The following is a 21079-nucleotide window of genomic DNA, read 5'->3' on the forward strand; positions in this document are numbered from 1 at the left end:
TGAAGTCTGCCCAAGAGACTAGTGTCTACCGTGCATGTGCGGGGCAACAAAGAAAGATGCCCGCTGCCTATGCCAAACAGGGGGGTCTTCAGAGAACAGCTCAAGACTGAAGGCTTACGTAGGGCAGAAGGGAACACCTGGACCCCTCCTGCCCCCAATGAAGGCCAGAGCTTCAGAAGGAAAGCCTGTTGGATCCTTCCGCTATCCAGCCTGCTAACAGAACCACTCTGTGGCTTATTGCTGTTCTAGGTAACAAATCCACCTGAATTCAGTAGGGGGCACCTATCCTCACAGTACACCTTACCCCTGTAATGTACAGAAGGTGGTTCCCCAGGGACCGCCATTATCTTCCAGCTTCTTTTCTGGTCCTCCCTCAAGGCAACGGTCATCAGGGCCAGATGTCAACCCCCCCCCTTTCACTTCCCTGCAGAAACGAATGGCTGCAAAGGATGAGAGTTGCCATAGGTCTAAAACTGTTCTTCAGCAAGAGGCTGGGCGGGGAGATGAAGGCGCATGAGAAGGATCAGCTTAGAGGTTCTCCACAGGGAGAAAAATAATATTTCCCTCCCACCGCTGCATCGTTTTTCTTTAAATGGAGAGGCCAGAACCCAACCGTCCACGCAACACACTGGCTGACCCACTGAGCAGCGCCCCTCCTTTGCAAGAATGCTGTCCCGGGAGGGACTCTCGCCTTCCATCCTTAGGCTTGGATTTGGTGAAGATCAAAATGAAATGGTTCAAATCAGCAGGAACAGGGAAGCGAAATAAACATGATAATGAAAGATGGGAAAAATGAATCAATACCAGCTGCCCAGAATGTTGCTGCTGCAGGACCTCTCGTTTGTAATCCTTGATGGACACCAAGCTGAGCTTGTCCTCAGCCTCAGCCAACCAGTTGAGCACCTCCACTTCGTCCTCCCCAAAGAGCCGGGCATTGGACAAAGCCTGATCGAGGAGGGCAGCCTTCCGGCTGCATCGGTCAGAAACCTCAGCGTAGCGGGACTCAAGCAGGTCGAGCTTCTCGGCCAGGGAGGCCTGCTCAGCACGGCAGCTTAGCAAGGCCAGGGAGTGGCCAATGCTGACCACCTGAGTCACCGCCGTGGCCTGATTGTCTATCTCCTCCTCTAGTGCCTGGAAATCCAGGAGGTTTAAGGGAAAGAACAAAAGAGGGAAAAAACAAGCAAACAGAAATATATGGTTGAAAATGGAATACACAAAGGGGGAAAATTAAAACACAACTGAACGGTGAATATGACTGAAAATTGTGTAAATGCAAAAATACCATTTACTAAATTAACAGTTTCAAATAAACAACTATAACAAAAACAAAAAAAAGATGAATTTTATTTTTCCTGTATCTATATAAATATTGAGACAGAATATACTGCAACTTTTTTAACTGCTCAAACATGATTACTAGCTTGTTTTGCAAATGGTAGTAATTCAGCATTCTAAACCATGGTTTGACTAAGCTACCGCAGCTCAGCGTGTATTTAATGCTAAGAAATAATGGGTGAGGCCGTGCTAACCTGGTTACTCAATCAATCATTCACTGAATCAATCATGTTATGGCTTCGCATTATGCCTGGATCAGGCTGACTTCTAACACTCCCTTCCACTGGATGCATATGTCAGACTCCTCTGCAAATTTCCATTCTGGGCATCTGCCAGTCTTCCCCAATGACGCTCTGAGATCTGTTTGATAGTCACATGGCCATTTACAGGATGCTAAGAATCATGATGCTCCCTGAGTTCCTCAACATTTCCATACTAGACAATAGGCACGTTTCTACAGTGAGGGGAAAAATTACTTGATCCCCTGCTGATTTTGTACGTTTGTCCATTGACAAAGAAATGATCACCCTATAATTGTTTATTTTAACAATGAGAGACAGAATAACAACAAAAACATCCACAAAAATGCAGTTCAAAAAAGTTATAAATTGATTTGCATTTTAATGAGTGAAATAAGTATTTGACCCCTTCGCAAAACATGTCTTAGTACTTGGTGGCAAAACCCTTGCTGGCAATCACAGAGACGTTTCTTGTAGTTGGCCACCAGCTTTGCACACATCTCGGGAGGGTTTTCTCTCATTCTTTGCAGATCCTCTCTAAATCATTAAGATTTTGAGGCTGATGTTTGGCAGCCTCCACAGATTTTCTATGGGGCTAAGATCTGGAGACTGGCTAGGCCGCCCCAGGACCTTAATGTGCTTCTTCCTGAGCCACTCTTTTGTTGCCTTGGCCGTGTGTTTGGGTCATTGCCATGCTGGAATACCCAACCACGACCCATTTTCAATGCCCTGGCTGAGGGAAGGAGGTTCTCATCCACATTTTGATGGTACAAGGCCACGTCCATCCTCCCTTTGATGCAGTGAAGTTGTCCTGTCCTCTTAGCAGAAAAACACCCCCAAAGCATAATGTTTCCACCTCCATGTTTGACGGTGGGGATGGTGTTCTTGGGGTCATATGCAGCATTCCTCCTCCTCCAAACACGGTGAGTTGAGTTGATGCCAAAGAGCTTGATTTTGGTCTCATCAGACAACAACACTTTCACTCAGTTCTCCTCTGAATCATTCAGATATTCATTGGCAAATTTCAGACGGGCCTGTACACGTGCTTTCTTGAACAAGGGGACCTTGCAGGCATGCGGGATTTCAGTCCTTCACGGCGTAGTGTGTTACCAATTGTTTTCTTGATGACTATGGTCCCAGGTGCCTTGAGATCTTGACAAGATCCTCCCATGTAGTTCTGGGCTGATTCCTCACCATTCTCATGATCACTGAAACTCCACGAGGTGAGACCTTGCATGGAGCCCCAGACCGAGGGAGATTGACAGTTATTTTGTGTTTCTTTCATTTGCGTATAATCGCACAACTGTTGTCACCTTCTCACCAAGCTGCTTGACGATAGTCTTGTAGCCCATTCCAGCCTTGTGTGGGTCTACAATTTTGTCCCTGACATCCTTAGACAGCTCTTTGGTCTTGACCATGGTGGAGAGTTTGGAATCTGATTGATTTGGACACTCCCTTTAAGAGAGTGCTCCTAATCTTAGTTTGTTACCTGTATAAAAGACACCTGGGAGGCAAAAATCTTGCTTATTGATAGGGGATCAAATACTTATTTCACTCATTAAAATGTAAATCAATGCATAACTTTTTTGAAATGCGTTTTTCTGGATTTTTTTGTTGTTACTCTCTCTCTCATTGTTAAAATAAACCTACCATTAAAATTATAGACTGATCATTTCTTTGTCAGTGGGCAAACGTACAAAATCAGCAGGGGATCAAATAATTATTTCCCTCACTGTATGGAAACATTTATAACTGTTCCTTAGGAAAGAAGAAAAAAAGTGGAGCTCCTGAGGCTGTGGCCAGAGGACAACATACCTGGACAAGGGAGTGTGGTGGGCACCTGAGGTTTTCCTTCAAGCTGAAGCCAAAAGGAACACCACCACCCAGAGCAACAGGTCCAGCAAATCCAACACTCCATGACCTTTGTCAAGAAGCCAGCCCAGGCAAAGTGCTGGCCCAAGCACAGATCTTGCCACTTGGATACAGATGTGCTGGGCTTGTCACTGCCCAGAGGGACTGGCCCAGATATGCAAGGGCTGATGGGCACTGTGAATGGGACACACATGCCTGGAAAATGAAACAGCTACCTAGGGGAATTACTGTATTGCCCCCCATCCCCATGATTCTCCTGAGGGCTTTGGTGGCACTCTTCAGTGACCCCTCCCGACCATGCATCTGTTGACCAAATGGGAGCCACTACCATTTGGTGGCACTGTGGAAAAGGTGACATGGATTAAATGAAGATGCTGTGACTTCTCTGGGAAGCCCCAGCCACAGTTGAGAGAGATGGATCAAATCACTCCAGTGAAATCTTGCTCAGATTACATGATGGCAGGACAGGCCTACAGGCAATATTTCTATGAATGCCCACAGAACGTCAGGATTCTACAGAACACGCTTGAAGAAAAGCTGCCCTGGAACCTTCGCAGCAACAGAACCTGTGCCTGCTGCCCTTCCACCCCTTTCCAAACTGCTTGGCAACCACTTGCCCACCTTGTGCCGCACAATCTGCTGCTGGATTTTGGCAGTCTGAGTCCCAAGGGGCTCAGAATTGGCCAGTTTCTTGTCAGTCGCCGACAACCACTCAGAGATGGGCTCTGATGTCTCATGGAACTGTTTGGCCAAAACCAGGACCTCCTCCAGCTGACTTTGCCTGCGAAAAGGAAGCAAAACCATGCAGAAATCAACCTCTGTGAAACAATGGAAGATTCCTGGTGAGGCTCACTGAGAGCTGTGAACAATTACAGCTGCTCCACATATTCCGTTATGCCCCATTACAGCTTTTTGAAAGATATGGTGCAATGGTTCTGAGATAACATCTGCCAGCTCCTTCAGAACTCCGGGATGTAATCTGTCGGTCCCGGTGATTTATATTTGTCAAGGTCAGATAGGTGCTCTATTACCATTTTCTTGTTTATTTTAATTTTTGTCTTTTGCAGTATTTTGGGGGGGGTATGTTGTGCTTTAATTTCTTTTTGTGTGAAGACTGATGCAAAGAATGAGTTAAGCAGCTCTGCTTTCTCCCTATTGCTTGTTACTTCCTTGCTATCTTCTTCTTTAGTGGACCTACAGTTTTCTTGGCTTTTTTCTTGTTAGTATGTTGAAAATGCCAACTATGTCATACCCACCCTCGTGTGATCATTTTATAGGTCAGTACTATCAGGCCCCTTGGTTGGGTGGCTAAGCAAGAAAATGCAAAAATATATTTCCAAGAATGAACTGGATTATTGTAGAAAAGCTAAAGAAGCCAGCGGCTGCTAAGAAATGCCAGGCCTATTCATAGCAAAATCAAGGTGCTGTTTCTTGCACCTCCACACAACATCAAGCAAAGAGATTGTCCTTTTCAGTTGGAAGCAACAATCTACACCTGTCTGTTGTTTTAGTAACTAACGTGTCTGATGTCAGGCTGTTTGCTTGTGACAGTAGCACAGAAACATTATGCAAAAGTCAAGTCAAGCCTGTTGGGTGAACTAAACAGAAAGACACACCTAACTCCTTATACTGCATATGGCTTAAACCTTGGTAGGAAATGCTAGCAGGGGACACAGTTGGCAGGCTCTGTGGAAGGTCCCTTTCTGCAGATATTGCACAGAGTGGATCTCTGGAGTCCTTGGAGGGGGTAAGTCCTCTGGATTCTACACACCCGAGCTGCAGTGGGAGCTTTTCATCTCCCTTTCTGGGAAGGGAGAAAAGAAAGGTGGGGGTTCTCTAAAAGGAATGGGCATCCTTCAACCTTTTCTTTCTAGGTGAATCTCCCTGACCTGGTTTCACATAACAAGCAAGGAAGTGTTTTGTTTATGTTTGATATAACGTACTATTCAGGGCAAAGCTTTTGCCCTCAATGCCAAGCAAAATAGACGCAAAGCAAGATGGCAAATTCTGAGTGGCATGAAAGATGTCCCCGCAGGTCAAGATCCACTGAGGGGTTCTTCTCACGGTCTCATCGAAGTAAACTAGAATAACTGTTATAAAAAAGCAGGTTTCGATCTCACTTGCTATACTCAGCTGCAACATTTCACAGGGGGGGAAGAAGTGTGACCAAGAAATCCAAGGAGATTTTGCTGAACATCAGAATTAAAAGCATCCTTGCAAATTCACCTAGAGTTGTGCAGAGGTCTTGCACTAACAAAATAGCAGAGACCGCAGGAGAAAAATAAAATCCGTGCGTGCTGCATAGGATGACGGTAGAACAAGGAGCAACTGACGGTGTCCCGCGTTTCCAATCTTGGCTTACCTGGCTGAAGCTTTGCTGAGGAGGCTGGCCCAGTGGCTTCCGAGGCTGTTCAACTGGCCGGTGATTTTCTCCCTGTCTGCTGGCTCAGCTGACCGGGCAATTCTGCCACCCTCTGCTTGGATCATCTCAACAGTAGCTTTCCGATCGTCCAGGAGACGTTGCAGCAACTTTGCAGAAGGTCAAGAGAAGGAGCATTTACCAATTTCTTCCATCTGCACAACTAATGAACTTATCATCACAGTAGCTTATGTTATACTTTTATTATAGGGGCTCCTTGCTATGTTGGTATTTTATCTCATCCACTTTATTTACATATTGTATATTTTTAAATTCTGCTTGTTACTGATCAAATAAATATTATACTACACCCATTTTTTTTGCAGGATTTCACCTTTTGCCAAATCTCCCAGCTACAGGAAATGTGGAATGCCAATGACTAAACTCACATCCCCCTCCTACCACTATATCAGTAGTTGCATTGCTTCAGATCTGCTCCCCAGCTGCTGCCCATCTGTTCTGAAGTCTCCATTCTCACCCCCACAAAGCTATCTTTTGCATGCCCCAAAATCACTGCTCCTAGTGGAAGTTGTGTTGTGTTTGTCCTTCACCTGGCGGCCTCCCATGCTGAGGGTCTGTCCACTGCCTGACTTGCAGCTTTGATATGCAAAGCTTTGAGACGTGCAAAGTTGGCATCTCTCACCTGCTCTTCTTCCGTCCCTCCCTCCTCCCACTCCTTCAGCACAGGGAAGAGGAACGCATAGCAAGCAGGGAGCATGAGGAGGATCCTTGCTCACTGGGGCTAGTGGGCTGACCAATGGTGCTTAGGGCCGGCAGGGCCAGCCCGTTCCCCCCCCCATTTCTGCTCACCTTCTGCTCCTGGATCTGAGCCTTCACCACTTTGTATTCTGTCGATGGTGGCTTCTGGTTGGAGATGAGCTCCTCAGTGTCAGCCAGCCAGCTGAGCAAAGGCTCCAGGGCATCCTGGAACTTCCCACAGTGGAGCAAGGCTTCCTGCAGTTGGGCAATCCTCTGGGCCACCTGCGTTTTGACAAAACATGCACGCCCATCACTGGAGTGGCTGCCCTTGCTAGACAGAGCCTCTTTCAGCCAAAAGCAGCTCTTTAAACTAGCTTCATCCTCACGTTCCCCTTGTAAAACAGGAGAATTGCTCCCCCGGAGTCTGTTGGAGGGTGGGGGAGAGATATTTGCTAGTCCCCTGATTTCCAGTAGGACCAGTGGCCAGAGCAGGGATGCAGCCAAGCAGAGAAATGAATGGATACGTTTATTATGGTCACTGACTAGAATTGCAAACAAGTACAATAAAAATAAAGTAAAAATGAAGCAAGAGGAAAAAAAACCTACAATTGGTGGTGGGTTTCTCAGTGGATTCTCAGCAGAGACATGTGGGCTCAGTTCTCAGCTGTTACTAAGGATTTATTGGCATTTATAGCCAGGCGCTCCCAACCCAGAGGGCCTCCTCTGTCTGCAGATGGACACCTCGAGCACCAAAAGATCATGGCCCAGAGAGAGCCAGAGACTTTGCAGACGAGGACCCTTGGTAGGTGCTGCTCGGCAAGCAGCTCTGTCCCATCCCCGCGGACCATCCGCAGGCTGTTTCCCAACGGAGCCCAGCCCCTTTTCCATCAGGGAGCCCGTAGCATCTGGAGGTGAGTCTGAGCCTCAGGGTCCCATCCCGGTCATGCGAGAAAGGGCCCAGGCAACACTTACCTTTTTGTTGAGGGTGTTCCACCGGGTGTGGATCTCCTCCATATCATGCTCCAAGCCCTGGACATCACAGTTCTTCCCCGCACTCTGGACCAGCCCTTGTCCAAGCCTGTTGACTTGCTGCAGCTTTAACTGAAGAGGGTCAACTTGCTCCTTCTGGAATTGCTGAGAAGATGGGAGAGGGAAGAAGGCAAATGAATCCCATGATAAATCTTTGCAAAAACTGTACACGATTAAGGACTCGGGCTAAGGTGCACTTTCTCTGGCTGCTAATTTCATCCTTAATCAGCCTGTGGGTGCTTCATCACTGGAGGTTTTTAAGAAGAGACTGGACAGCCATTTGTCTGAAATCGTGTAGAGTCTCCTGCTTGAGCAGTGGGTTGGACTAGAAGACCTCCACAATCCGTTCCAGCTCTATTCTGATTGATTGATTGACTAACTCCCAGAATTTTCCAGCCAAAATGGCTGACTGGGGAATTCTGGAAGTTGCTTAGTTGAGAAACACTGGCCTGGAGAAAGAGGGTGAAATCTCGCAAGATTGTCTGAAACACCCCAAGGCCAGTGGTCTCTCTGGTCTTTCAAGGCCAACAAGGACTGGAGGTCTCCTCTGGGATTCAGACACAATTTAACACTCTATTGGGGGCTGAAGCCAGGATGTTCTGTGACCAAAGGCCTATTGCTGAGTTGCAGTCCTGCTTCTGATCAAAAGCAGGGTTGTTGCTCAGAGGCAGAACAGAGATTTCTCTGCTCCCAAATAGCCCTAAGCAAATAAAGAATCAGAATGAGGAGGAGTTTAAGCCTTCCAGTCAGCTAAATGCTTAGCAGCTGCTTTGAAACAATATGATATCCAAGTGGTCCATGTAAAGGACCAAGTTTTGCTGCAGACCTAGTGAGCAACTGGACGCTTCCAGGGCTCTCCATGGAGAAGAAAAGGAATTAGCCCTGGCTTATCACAATCAGCAATTTGTCTCCAGAAATGGGAACATGCCAAGATATTAAATGAAGATGCTGTCCAGAGCCATGAGCTATCCTGCAGCTAGCAGAGTTGATGACAATGCAAGAGCAGACAGCTTCCCAGCCTCTTCTATGCAAAAAGCTTACTATAGAACAGTGGTTCTCAACCTTTCTAATGCCGTGACCCCATAATACAGTTCCCCATGTTGTGGTGACCCCCAAGTAGGTGTGGCCACCAATAAGAGGGAGTAGGACAGCTAGGAAAAAGGGAAAAAAATGGTGGACAGCGTGGTTTGGCGACCCCTATGAAATGGTCGTTCGACCCCAAATGGGGTCCCGACCCACAGGTTGAGAACCACTGCTATAGAATGTCTAATATTACATTAATTAGTTGCCTGCAAGAGCCCCAGACTGGTAAGCCAAATGCACCAGTCCTTCCTACATCCTCTGGGATAATCTGAAATGCAAACTTATTTTTAAACAAGAAAGGACTTTGAAGCTTTTCACTTGGGGCAAGCAGAACACACACATCACACCCAGCCCAACCCCCAGTTGAAACCAGGAACAGCTGCTGGATATGGATGGCAACATCTGCAAAGCAGGCAGGTTCAGCGGGGAAGTTTAAACAAGCAAATCAAATTTAACAACCGCCCCAACAAAAAATACTTGGAAGCACAGCTTGGTGCTTCAAATAGAGAATGCACAGAAAATTCCAGAGCGTTGGATCACCACCTTCAGCCTGAAACGCAGTTTCAATCTTGTCTTTGATACAGACAAACAGAAGAAGGCAGAGGCTGAGAACTAAACAGTGTGAGTAATGGGAGGGTGGGTAATGGACGGGTCAAGGTATCTTTCCACAGGAGGCCATGTGTCGACACAGACCTCAGACTTGGCAGGGGATGTTGAAGCAGTGCAGAGTCTGATCATCTTGCTTCATTTTCATGTGCAGGACCCAAATTCAAATCTTATTCAGGTGAGTTGGAATCAGGCAAATTATTATCTCTGAGTATAACTGAGATGACTGTGGCAACCACAAAAAAGCTCCCTTGCTTTCAAAGGCTGGAAATAAAAGGAGAGGGGAACAAGGGAAACATATAATGACCTTGAATTAAATCTGCTCCCCTCCATACTGCTTCCTCCTCTGACTGGGGGCTTCTTGTCCCTCTTGGCAGAAACACCAGATCAGCCACGTCAACAGGGAACATTTTTCACAAGCTTCCAAATTGTCTGCCTCTTGTGCAAAGATACCTCCCAATTTGGAACACTGGGAGACAAAGTTTTTTTTTGTGCCCAATTACCCTCTCCTTCTTTCCCCTTTGAACAAGGGAAGGGGAAAGAATCTGGCTAATAATTCACATTCTCTGGTCTGGCCTGCAGCTCCTCCTGTTTCCTAACTGCAGGCTGGAATTGAACACTGTGGCTGCAGGATGCTGTAGCAGACACAAACTCAGTCCATCTCAGCCCAGAGTTGGGGAGACCATTCTCCTCATTTAGATTTCAAAATAGTTTCTCAAACTTCTGGCTGCTTTTACTTTTTTGTTTTTGGAAATCCACAACCATTTGAAGTGTGTGAAACTGCATCCAAGTCAGCTTCAATATAAGAAAAAAACCAACACAATGGTTACAAAACTAGCTTAGTTTGGTTGGTAACAATCAAAGTCAGTATCCACAGGAAAAGAAGCTGTTTTGTAGAAGAAATATTGATACAAATAGACTTTACATAAAAGTCATTCCTGTCCCCAGTTGTTATGATACAGAGAGGGAGATTTTAAAAGATTTAAGGAAACATTTCCATTTACTTCTCTTCTTTTCCATGAGTGGTGTGGGGGGGGTGCCTTTGTTATTTAAAGTAGACTTCTGAGCCAAAGCTTAATTTGCCTTACATCATTTTGCTCTTAGCAACCCGTTCTTTCAGTTACTACCTCTGCAGTTATGCATGCTCCCTCACAAGTGTTCTGCAGAAAATGCACGGTTCGCTCCAAGTATTTTATGGAAACCTCAAGCCACTCAACTGCGAAGGCCATTCAGTATGACTACAGAACTCAACTGCCATTCCAAAGATCTTCAGCTATACTGTAATAGGATAGAGGAGTTAAATACATTCTTTTGTCCATCATAAATGTTATCAGTCAGTCAATTAACTATGGATTAACTCCTCCTCAACTCCAAATAAAGTGATTTAATATTAGATAGTACGAGTAACTAGGAAACAAATACCTCATTATCTGGAACCAATTCACTGGTTCCAGCAGCAGTGGAGAAGAAAGAAAGCGCCTCCCTGCCTGACCTAGCATAGGTCTCCCTCTCTTCAGCTTCAGAGGCAGGCAACTGAGCTGGGCTGGATGGTCCATCCCTTGAAGCTTCAAACGCCAGGATTAGAAGGCTACTTTCCCACTGCAAAGGATGCTCTGCAGCTTCCAGACTTAAATTAAGTGGCAAAATACTCTCATCCATCCCTTGGATCACCTGAATAGATTCCTCTGAGGAACTGGGTATCATGGTCCACTCTTCCTGAATAGGCAGCCCCTCTTTGCCTGGACACTGAAAGGGGCAGAGTTGCATCGGGAGAGAGGAGATCTCTTCTGCAGTTTGTAATATTGGTATCAGCTCCTGGATGTTGCACACCCACAAGGCTGTTTCGGAGTCATTTCCATCACCAATTAAACTTGTAGCATCTTCAACAGATAGATCCAGATCTAGGACTGAAGTGAGTGAACCTGACAAGGATGACAAGGTGATGTCTTTTGCATTAGTGATGCAGGGATCCTTTATGGTGCTGGCAAGCTCCTCTACGGGATCTGGAAGGACATCAATATCCTCATCCCCAGGCAAAGGACTCGAAGAAGTAGCTTCCTCTTCAGGCCTGCAAGCAAAATCTTCAACGCTACCTTGTGCATCCCATGAGCAATCCACAGGAACTGATGGGCGGGAGTCTGCATCTACAAACTTGGCATCACTTTCCCCTTCCTCTGTTACCTCACTACTCCCACTCTGCCCAAAAAGCAACTCCAGGATCCCAGGCTCCATAAAGTCTCTCTCCACTGCTGTACCGACTGTTACCTGCTCAGCCATTTTTGGCTCCTCCTCTTGAAAAAAAGTAGTGCTTATTACCATTTCTGTAGTGTCTACTGGCCATGTCAAATGCTCAAGCTGGCACCTACTGCTACTGTCAATATACTTCTGGTTGTCTGAAGACCTTGTGTGTCTTTTGGACTCCTTAAAACCCTGTATCACTTCAGAATCACTTGGTAAAGGTGCCCAAAAATTCCCCATCCCTTCTGTTTCCTCTGGGTGGGTTGCAAATACAATGTTCTCTTTGTCTAGCTCTACAACTTCATCCTCAGAGCCCAACTCAGGGACATCCCAATTTGAAAAGTCCATCATCTTTTCTGAAGGATTTAGCTCATAAGAAGCAAACAGCTCCTGTTCCTCAAGGCTCCCCACCCCTTCGATCAAATCCAATTCTTGCTGAGAATCCAGGTCTTCAGCAACTGTAACAAATTCATCATGGTTCAGGGATGTCCTCTCTGTCCTACTGAACAGAGGAGGCATTTCCTCCTCGGCTACACAAATGCAGGGGGGTTGTGCTCTGCAGCAAGGCACATGAACTGAAACCACAGGTTCTCTCAATACCAAGTCCAACTGGCCTTTGGCCTTATGACTTTTTGCCAGTTCATCAGTCATTAGCAGTTCTGCTCCATTCTCTTCCACCAGAGTAACGGAAGATGAATGATGGCAACCATACTGGGATTCAACATCTTTTGCAACTGCAGGATTGGAAAGCATCCCTTTCTCTGAGTCACCAAAAGTGTCCTGTTCAGAAAAAGATTCTGACAGTGTCGGCTCTGTTGCACTTGCTACTTGAGAACCAAATGTGGCATCAAAATCCTCTAGATCAGACACCATGGCTGAGTCCGCCACACTGATTTCATGGTGAACCAAGTGTTGCGAAGGTTCTGCCACAGTCTCAGAAGGCAAGTCCAAATTCTCCCACGGGTCCAGCCCTTCTGAAGAAAACTTAACATTTTGCACCTCAGATTCCGTTGGAGCTTCCCCGTCTTTCTCTTCCTCATTCATGCAAAGCCTTTCTAGTTCAAGGAACATCTGCACGGAGTCCGTGTCAGAAAATTGCTCTGCGGCAGGAGGAGCAAAGCAGGCTTCCGAACCAGAGGCAAATCCTTCCACTTGGATTGTTACAGCTTCAGCACTGCAAGCCCCATCACCCTCTCCAAGAAGAGGGTTTAAGTCTTGATGTGTTTCCTGGGGAACCAGAGCAGAGCTCGCAGCCTGAGGTTCTGAGTCATCCCAGAGTTCTTGCTGGTGCAATGGGTGGTTATAGGTTCCTTGGTCTCCAGCAACCCTCTTTACTGCTTCCTCAACTGTCATGAATGGAAGGCATAATTGTCCCCTTTCTTCAGAAATACCTGTGGAACAGCCCTTTGTTTCCTCAGCAGCCTTCCCCTTTTCTGACAGAGAGCCTTCCTCCCACTCCTCCGCTTCCATCATGATCAATCGCTCGTCCTCCTCAAATCTCAGTTCGGATTCCGTCTTCTCCCGGAGACCAGGGGTGAGGAGAGCGCCCATCCCTGGATCTAGGAGCTCTTCACTCAGGCAGGGGGACAGGGGCACAGTTTCTATCACACACTCAGAATCGTCTGCCTCCAAGGTGTCATGGCCCGCTCTGAGGCCTGGGGCTTTGGGGGAGGTTTTCACTACCCTGGGCCATGTTGCGCTCACAAGACGATGGCCCTTCTGCCTTCCCCCAGTTAAATCCACCACCATCTCCTCTGGTTCCAGAAGGGGCTGACACTCCTCCTGAGAAAACTCACGTAAGGCTTCCCTTGGTGGCCTCACCTCCTGAACGTCGCGCACCCCAGAGGACTTGGGCACGTGCTCCAGGGTCAGTGGCTCTGACAGGGATTCCCTGTGCTCTGAGGGGCTGCAGCTTTCAGTCACAGTGAGAGGCCTGGCCTTCTCTTGCAAGGAGGGGTCAGAAGCAGCCGTTTCAGAGACTTCGCTCAAGGAGGCTTCAATTCTCTCAGCAAACTCAGGGAAATTGGGTGGCATAAATGATTTCCAGGAGCGCCTATTGATATTCTCCTTTTTCTCCAAGTTGGGCCGTCGTCTTGGGGGTGCCAGGGCTGACTTGGGGACATCGCTGCTGAGTTTCAAAGCATCGAAAATGACTCTTTCGTCTAACTTTTTGCTCTCTTGTACTTTTAATTCCAGAGCACCGGGGGCCCCTAAAGTCCCGTTGCTAGAAATGGTACTACCGTCTCCTTTCTCTAGTGTGCTCTTTGATGGTTGATTCAGCTTGGCCCCCTGGTCGATCTGCTCGTTTATTCTCATGGTGTCGTAGATGGACCGCTGAGGAACGTAACAGTCTTCTATGTAGCCGTCTTCATCCTCTCCTTTCCCCAAACAAGCGGGACTCTGCCTTAAACAGTCAGGTCTGCTTAATGGCTTGCCCATCCTTTAAAAGGGCAAAATCTCAGCACAGATGGGGAGCAGAAGCAGCACAAAGGAACAACACAACCCCCACCGTCTGCTCTGTTTTTATAAATCCACAGCAAGCATTAGAAAGTTGTATTCCTTAAAATCCCCAAAGAACTGGAAGGCCACGATTTATATTCCACGTTAGAGCAATCCGCGTTCGGAAGAGGCAGCGACTTCCGTCGGGAAACGCCGAAGCCAGGCCGAGGGCGGCACATTCCACCGCCTTTCCCGAGGAGGGCCCAGGGCGTCCTTGGCCGGCGGCCCCGGCCGTTAGCGCCCGCCGGCGAGGAGGGCCCGTCGCGTCCCCGACGGCGCCCGCGTTGCGCTCGCTGCTCGCGGAACAAAGGCCGGCCTCTCCGAGGCTTCGCTGCCCCGGCCCGCAGGGCTCCGCTCGGCAGAGGCGCCGGCAAAGCAGCGGCCGGTGCTGCGCCTCGGCCGCCGAGGCGGGGGCGGCGGCTCGGATGGCCGGGCTGGACGGCGGCGGAGCTGCCTGGCGGTCCAGCCGCGGCTCGGTCCTCATGCCGGGCGAAATCGGGCGGGCGGCGGGCGCTCCTTGCCTGCGCAGCCGCCGGAGGGTCGCGCCTCTTCACGGGCCGCCTCCGCCTCTCCCGGCTGGCGGCGGGCGAGGGGCGGGCGCGGGGGGCGGGCGCGGGGCCCCGGCGTCGGGCGCCCTTCCGGACGGGCTGCGCGCGATGCCTCCCATGGCCGGCCGCGCAGGGGAGCCGCGCCGCGCGCCGCCCGCCGGGAAGTTACTTGGAGCCTTTTGTGCGCCGCGCTGGCGGCGGCGGCGGCGGCGGCGCCCGGGCAGCGGTCCGCGCCGAGCTCAGCCGGGACCGCCGGTCAAGCGGCTCCCGCCCCGGCCGCCTCCCCTTCCCCGCCCGGCCGCAGCTGTCGCGGCCCGCCCGCGCCCAAACTTCTTGCCGGGGGAACAAAAGGCTGCGCGGCGAGGCCGGTTGGGGTGGGTGGATGGATGGATGGATGCGGAGGGGGCGGTAGCGGCAGGCTGGCAAGCCGCTCCGCCTCCGCCTCCGCCTCCTCGCCCTCGCAGGGGCGGGCTTGCCGGGCGACTCCGAGCAGCGGTCGGTCCGCCCTCGCAAACTCGGCTCGGCGGGCGGATGCCAGACCGCGGAGCTCCGGCGAGGCAGCGGTCGCTGCTGCCAACCCGACGGGCAGGGCCGCGCCGGGCGAGGGGAGCAAGGCGGGCAGATGCGCGGAGGGAGGGGCGGAGCGGCCGGCTGAGCCTCGGAACCCGCCTGGACCCGCCGGCCGCTCCGGGCCGGTGGAAGGAAGGCCGCCCCTCGCCCGGGCGGAGGCCCCGCTGCCCTCCGGCCCTTTCGCCGAGTGGGGGGGGGGCGCCCCATCCCTCGGAACATCCACAGAAATCGCCCGCACCGGCTGGGGCAGCTGACGTGGGCATTGGAACGGTGTCCATAGAAAAAGCAAGTGGCGATTTAGAGCACATGCAGAGTGCAAGTTTCCACACCAAGGATAGCCTTTCTCCCGGAGAGGGCAGCCGTATATACATTTGATGAATGAATAAATAAATATCTACATTCGTGTTTTCTGAAGCTCAAAGACTCCTGTGTAGGGCTGACAAATTAACCATGCACACTTCTCCCCTCCCCCACCTATTTGAAAAATTGTGCAGGGCTTATGTGCTTGGGTGGGTCGGCATTCCAACCCGGGAAAACTTTCCATGTGGGTCTGAGGTGCCTCTTGCTCCCCGTTCCCCAGGCACCTCCGCAGTGAGGCTCGGAAGAGGCACTTGGCATCCAGGTGGGGCTCGGAAGGCAGGGAATAAGGAGAGTTCAGCAGCTACCAGTACCACGCAAAGGGCCTTTCTCTGGATCTGAATCTAGACTACACAACCGCCTCAAAGGTAGATTAAAACCGGCCCGAGCTTTGCTTCCGTCTTGTTTAGAAAAGCAGCAAGCAGCAAGTGATGAAAGGTTGTATGAAAGAGGACCGCAGACGAGTGAATGGAGAGGAAATGCTGCAGAGTCCACATTTGGGATGTCCTGGCATGAAGCGCAGTGCCCAAAGCTGGAGGTGCCACAGCTGCCAGACACAAGAGACTCGCCTGGAGCCTCACTGCCGAAGTCCATCCACGGATGGCGAAAGCCACAAGAAGCTGCTGCTGAGCACAAACACTTTATTTGTGCTTTGCCAGCCTCTCCAGTCAATGCTCACCGGTGAAAATCACCGGTGAAAAATGAAGATCAGCGGCTAACAAGCTGCCTTTCTGGCCCCAAGAAACAGCACAGAAAGAGCACTGGCACTTTTGAACAAATTGGGTTGGAGAAGACACCTGACAATGCTGAGGACAGCCAAGCAAAAATCAATGGATCATCCAACAAATCAGCCTGGAGTTCCACTCAAGGCACCAATAACCAGCCTCAAATTATCCTTCTTTGCCCTCTTTTGCAAAGACCCAACTCTCTGGAGAAGCCTCCAGTGCTGGGAAAGTGGAAGGAAACAGAACAACCAGCAACAAGGTAGCTGGACTCAATTATAGCGGCAATGGGTGCCCCATAGGAAGAACCAGGCTTGCATCTCCTGGAGAAAAATCATCCATCCAAGAGTCAGAAGTGACTCTTAGCAATGACATAATCTGCTAACTGCCTTTCAGGAGGAGTAGACTTAACAGAGCATGAGGAAATCCTCTCCAGGAAAGCTGAAGCAGCTCCTCTCCACTGCAGGTGTCCCTGTCTTGTTACCAGTGAGCGGATGGCCGATGGCATAACCTGCTGGAAGCCCCCATGGCAGATTCTGCTGAACAGAATCACAGGAGGTCTGAATGCGGCCCCTCCTCCATGCAACCTAAGCTAGACAAATCACAGGGTGCTCATGTAACCCAGAGAGCAGTTGCTGCCAAGTTACTCCAGCTGGTGTCAGGGGGACAATTTCTGTTGCAAGGCAAGTAGCTTGGCAATAGGAGAATTGTCTTTGAGACATGGAGCACCCTATTCAGAATGAAGGGCCCTTTGGCCAAATGGAAGCGATCCAGATTATCCGCTGGGAGCAGCCTGGGCATAAAGACCCCAGCGCCTCCAAGCACGCCATCCGCAGGGCCAACGTTTTCCCCAGGACAGCTGGTGCTCCCATCTTCACACCCTCTCTACCCTCCTGCCTTTGCCTGGCACGCACTTTCCAAGACACCCCCACCCCCACCCCGCTCTTCCTGGCTTGGCTCCCAGGCCAGCAACCGACAGTTGTACAAGAGAGGAGTTGGGTGCAGCTGCAGCGAGAGTCTCTCCCAACAGTTTCAGAAGCAGCCAACATATATTCAAATTGCGCGGGCTTGTTTGAACATTCCGCAGTTTTCCTGTAGGAAAAAAACTGAGGAATTCCGTACATGCTCCTCCCCCCTCCCCAATAAAGACCAACATGTTCTGTTTGCAGCCAGGAATTCTTTTGCTATTTCCTCACCAGGTTACATGCCAGCAAAAGGAGTGCCAGCACATTCCTTTCTTAAAAAAAAAAAAAAAAGCTCCATTTCTCAGTTTGCTCTGAAACCAGAACAATATGAATTTAACAAAATTGGGACCAATTGGTCTGTCAGGCGGCACCTTCACCTCCCAAATTCTGAGACTGAAACATTTGCTTGGATTTGGCCTGCATTCAAAGCCATTTTTCTTCACTGGCTTTGGAAAAAATTCCAGGCACCTCCAAATGACACAATATGCTGGTATCCAAAAAAAGGGTTAACGGTTTTCCATTCCATCCCCATGCCTAATATTTTAAATCTGGCACCTAGGAGTTTGGGATATTTTTTAACATCACACCCTTTAAGGTATGGTAGGAAAGTTTTATTCCGAGACACTTTTATTGCAAGACTGAGCTTTCCCCAGCTGGCTGAAGAGGCTGGTTGGATGCATTTCCCATGAGTTGTGGCAGTAGCAAGTCAAGGGGCCTCAAAGCCCCCACCCCTTTTGTATGACAACAGGAAGCCTGGCAGAGATGGCTTACAAGAGCCAGTGAAACAACTGGTTGCAACCCTGATAAGACACAATCAAAAGTGTGTGTGTCAGGATATCTGACTGCAAATCTCAATTCTTAGAGGAGGCAAAGAGAGGGCCTCTCCCCATCCAGGAGAGCAGTCCTCATCCCTTTAGCACTGTGCACTGATCAAAAGTACAGATTCAACAGCTTCTGAAAAAGCCAGCATGCGAAAGAGTAATTTTGCTTTGTTGTTACACTGCTATTACTGGCTAGATTTATATCCCCCTTTTCCTCCAGGAGCTCAAGGCAGGAGATGTAGGAATTGTCCACATATTCCCTGCAATGATCAACCTGTGAGATATGCTGGGTTGAGAGAAGTTACTTTAACTCTAAGCCAGGCTGGAGAGGTTGGCCATTGTCCTAAGAAAGAATACAGAAGATGTAGGGGTAAATCCTATAGGAGCCTGTTAATTAGGAGATTAAACAAAATTCAGTTCTTAAGAAAAGTAACTTTTTGTGGAAAGCATCCTCCTCTTGAGAAACTGAGCAGATCTCCCTTCTCTGAGATACAGCATCCTAGCATGTCCTAATTCATGGATGTCTTGACGTTAAATAACTGGGGAAGATGTTCTGCTCATACCAACTATCAGCACCCTTATTCTGCACTTCAAAAGAAACACCTGCACACAAAGTCATGTTATTGCTCTGCCAATCTCAGGTGATGTAGGGCCTGACATGCTGGCTTACGACCAGGGAGACTGTCTGATGGAACATAATAAGGAGGTGGGTCCCCAGAACCCTCCTTTATAGTTCCCAGTTAAGTAAAGAGCTCAGTTTGGAAGAACTGCCATGTGTCATTCTTGGTTTTGGGCCTGACACCCTGGTTCAAAATCAGCCATGGAAACTCACTTTGGGCCTTGCAGTCTCTTGCACAGGGGATAAAATGAAGGGAGAGATGTCAATTGCTTTGAACATCTGGAGATGTTCAGTAGAGGGCAGTAACCCACAGGGAATGTGCCACAATTCCTTGGTGGGCTATGCCAATTCCATAAATTATCCTGTACTGTCTGGACAGAATTAGTTTAAGGCTCTTTTTAGCTACAGAACCCTTAGTGAAGTACATAAAACAGAGGGGAATTCATACAACCATCTTTTTGAAACAGAGTTCATATTTCAATAATTCCAAGTTCCAGAATGATTACAAACAATCTTCAAACCTTCACCAGAGCCACCTGCTTCTTCCCAGAGGAGGTAAAAAATAACTTTACATCTTTTGACTTCCTCTTGTCAACAGAGTCTACAACCTGTACATTCTGATGCACATGAACAGGATAACTCCCAGAACGTCTGCAAAGTTTTCTATCTTAGCATTAAACCAATTAAAAATGAACTGATAGGCTTCAGAGCAATTACATTCCCCTACCTAGGTCTGCCAGGAGAGCAGTTCTACCCACAATAGATTTCCAACCAGAATTAAAATGAACATGTGGTCCCATTTCAACTAGGCTTACAGCCAGGACTGGCAATGATTTGGCTAGCCTGATGAATGACCTATGCCAAAGACTAAATGGAGAGAAGATCAGTCCTGGAAGTTTTTCTGAAAGTCTCTGCAGCTTTCAATACGATTAGTCAGAATACCCTTCAAAAGAGATGGATTCCATCCTCCTGCCCTTTTCCTCCTGTTGTATAGAATTGGGGTCTTCAACATAGGAGGAGTTGCATTTGAATAGCGAAAAAGACACCCAACCCAAACCAACAAAATGCCCCAAAGTACAAAAAGCTCTGCATAGCTTATCTGAACCCAGAAACCAGCTTCCTGATGAAGGAAGTCTCCTAACACAGGGGATGTGTGCATGGGGGAGGGGAATGGGATTTTATTTAAAGAAGTTTTTATCTGGGAGGCAGGATGAGATGAAGTTTCTATTCAGATGGTGGAAAAGGCAGGTGGAAACGTGAGGGAATCCTGGGATTTATCCCTTCACTCTCGTTTTCAGAGCCTCACTTTGGATGGTCCAGAGGAGGAGCACATCCTCACGTGAAGATGGTGGAAACAGCAAGCCAGAAATTTCTCTTCCTGCATCAGGGACAGAATATAATTTTTGCTCTTTTTAGCAAAAGCACATCCCCTGGCCAAGTGAAAGGAATGAGGAAAAAGACACAGATCGTGTCTCAGCTCCTGTTGCTTTTTTCCATCTGAATGGAAGCATGTTTTGAGCATCTTTGCAAAGAAGACAAGAGATCAGTCCTTTGGGACGGGTTCAAGGAGACTCCAAGACCCTGATGAGGTTGGAAGCCCAGCAAGCATGTCAGCCTTAGTTTGTTCTGTATTTCTGTCTGTGATATGTGGAGAGAGCTGTTAAGCAGCCAGATGGGATGCTGAGCTATATTTACTTGAAAATCAACATGCCAAACTCTGTATCTCCTAGCGACAAATTAGGAAAAAAAGGATATGCGTGAGAAAGAGAGAGAGAACAAATCAGTGACCCTCTTGCTTCATCTAGGCTATTACCATAATATAATATCTTAATATAATATTATCATAATATAAGAAACTAGGCTAAGCAAGGAACCGCAAAGATAATTCAACATAACCCAGGTCCACCTGCATGTGAGGGCTTCGGGTTGTCATTCAGTGCCAAAGTGCAGAAAGGAGCCTTTTCAAAAGGTATTTCTCAAAATGGGGGCTGAAATTCAGGCCTGCTGATAAACTGTTGCTCAAATGCAAAGCTGGCTTGTATTGGAAAAATGCTTTCTATATACTCAGAAGCAGTGCTATTCAGGGACTAAATCACCAGTCCGACATAAGCTGTAGAGACTGTACTCTGGTGAGCTCTTACATAAATTAACTGTACAACCTGAAATTAAGTAGGCCCTTAATTGATTAAAATATTCACAGCAATCCCTGAAGAGGCAGACAATCAACTGCACATCATTTAGTGCCAAAACCTCAATATTATTTGAGTTGTTGACAGTAAAATTCTTTTTAAACAGAAAGCATATTATTGGATGAAAAGGCCTTCTTCACATTTTCTTCTTTTTTCTCCAGAATCAAAATAAGATCACCATGGAAGCAAGGAGGGTTTTTTTTAAATTCTTAAGGGGCTCCATTCATCAAAATTTGTTTCTCAAACATCAACAGAAGTTTGACCTGATG

The 21079-nt window shown here is 48.4% G+C and overlaps 1 protein-coding gene across 27 annotated transcripts in view; it reads right to left on the reverse strand.

Annotated features, from left to right (window-relative positions):
• Window positions 1–21079, reverse strand: part of MACF1 (microtubule actin crosslinking factor 1) — a 223520-nt gene that overhangs the window by 34245 nt on the left and 168196 nt on the right. For 18 of the 27 annotated variants that reach the window (XM_039327991.1, XM_039327817.1, XM_039327822.1 and 15 more), the window contains 5 exons: window positions 7537–7698; window positions 6676–6846; window positions 5809–5975; window positions 4068–4227; window positions 805–1131 (listed from right to left, as the gene is read on the reverse strand). In XM_039327991.1, the coding sequence (XP_039183925.1) occupies window positions 805–1131; window positions 4068–4227; window positions 5809–5975; window positions 6676–6846; window positions 7537–7698 (987 nt within the window). The remainder of the gene's footprint in view (window positions 1–804; window positions 1132–4067; window positions 4228–5808; window positions 5976–6675; window positions 6847–7536; window positions 7699–21079) is intronic. The other 9 variants (XM_039328010.1, XM_039327917.1, XM_039327906.1 and 6 more) reach the window with 1 other exon arrangement.

Source organism: Crotalus tigris, unplaced genomic scaffold (assembly GCF_016545835.1).
Source record: "Crotalus tigris isolate CLP2741 ecotype Arizona unplaced genomic scaffold, ASM1654583v1 scf7180000017614.5298720, whole genome shotgun sequence".
Classification (NCBI taxonomy): Eukaryota; Metazoa; Chordata; class Lepidosauria; order Squamata; family Viperidae; genus Crotalus; species Crotalus tigris.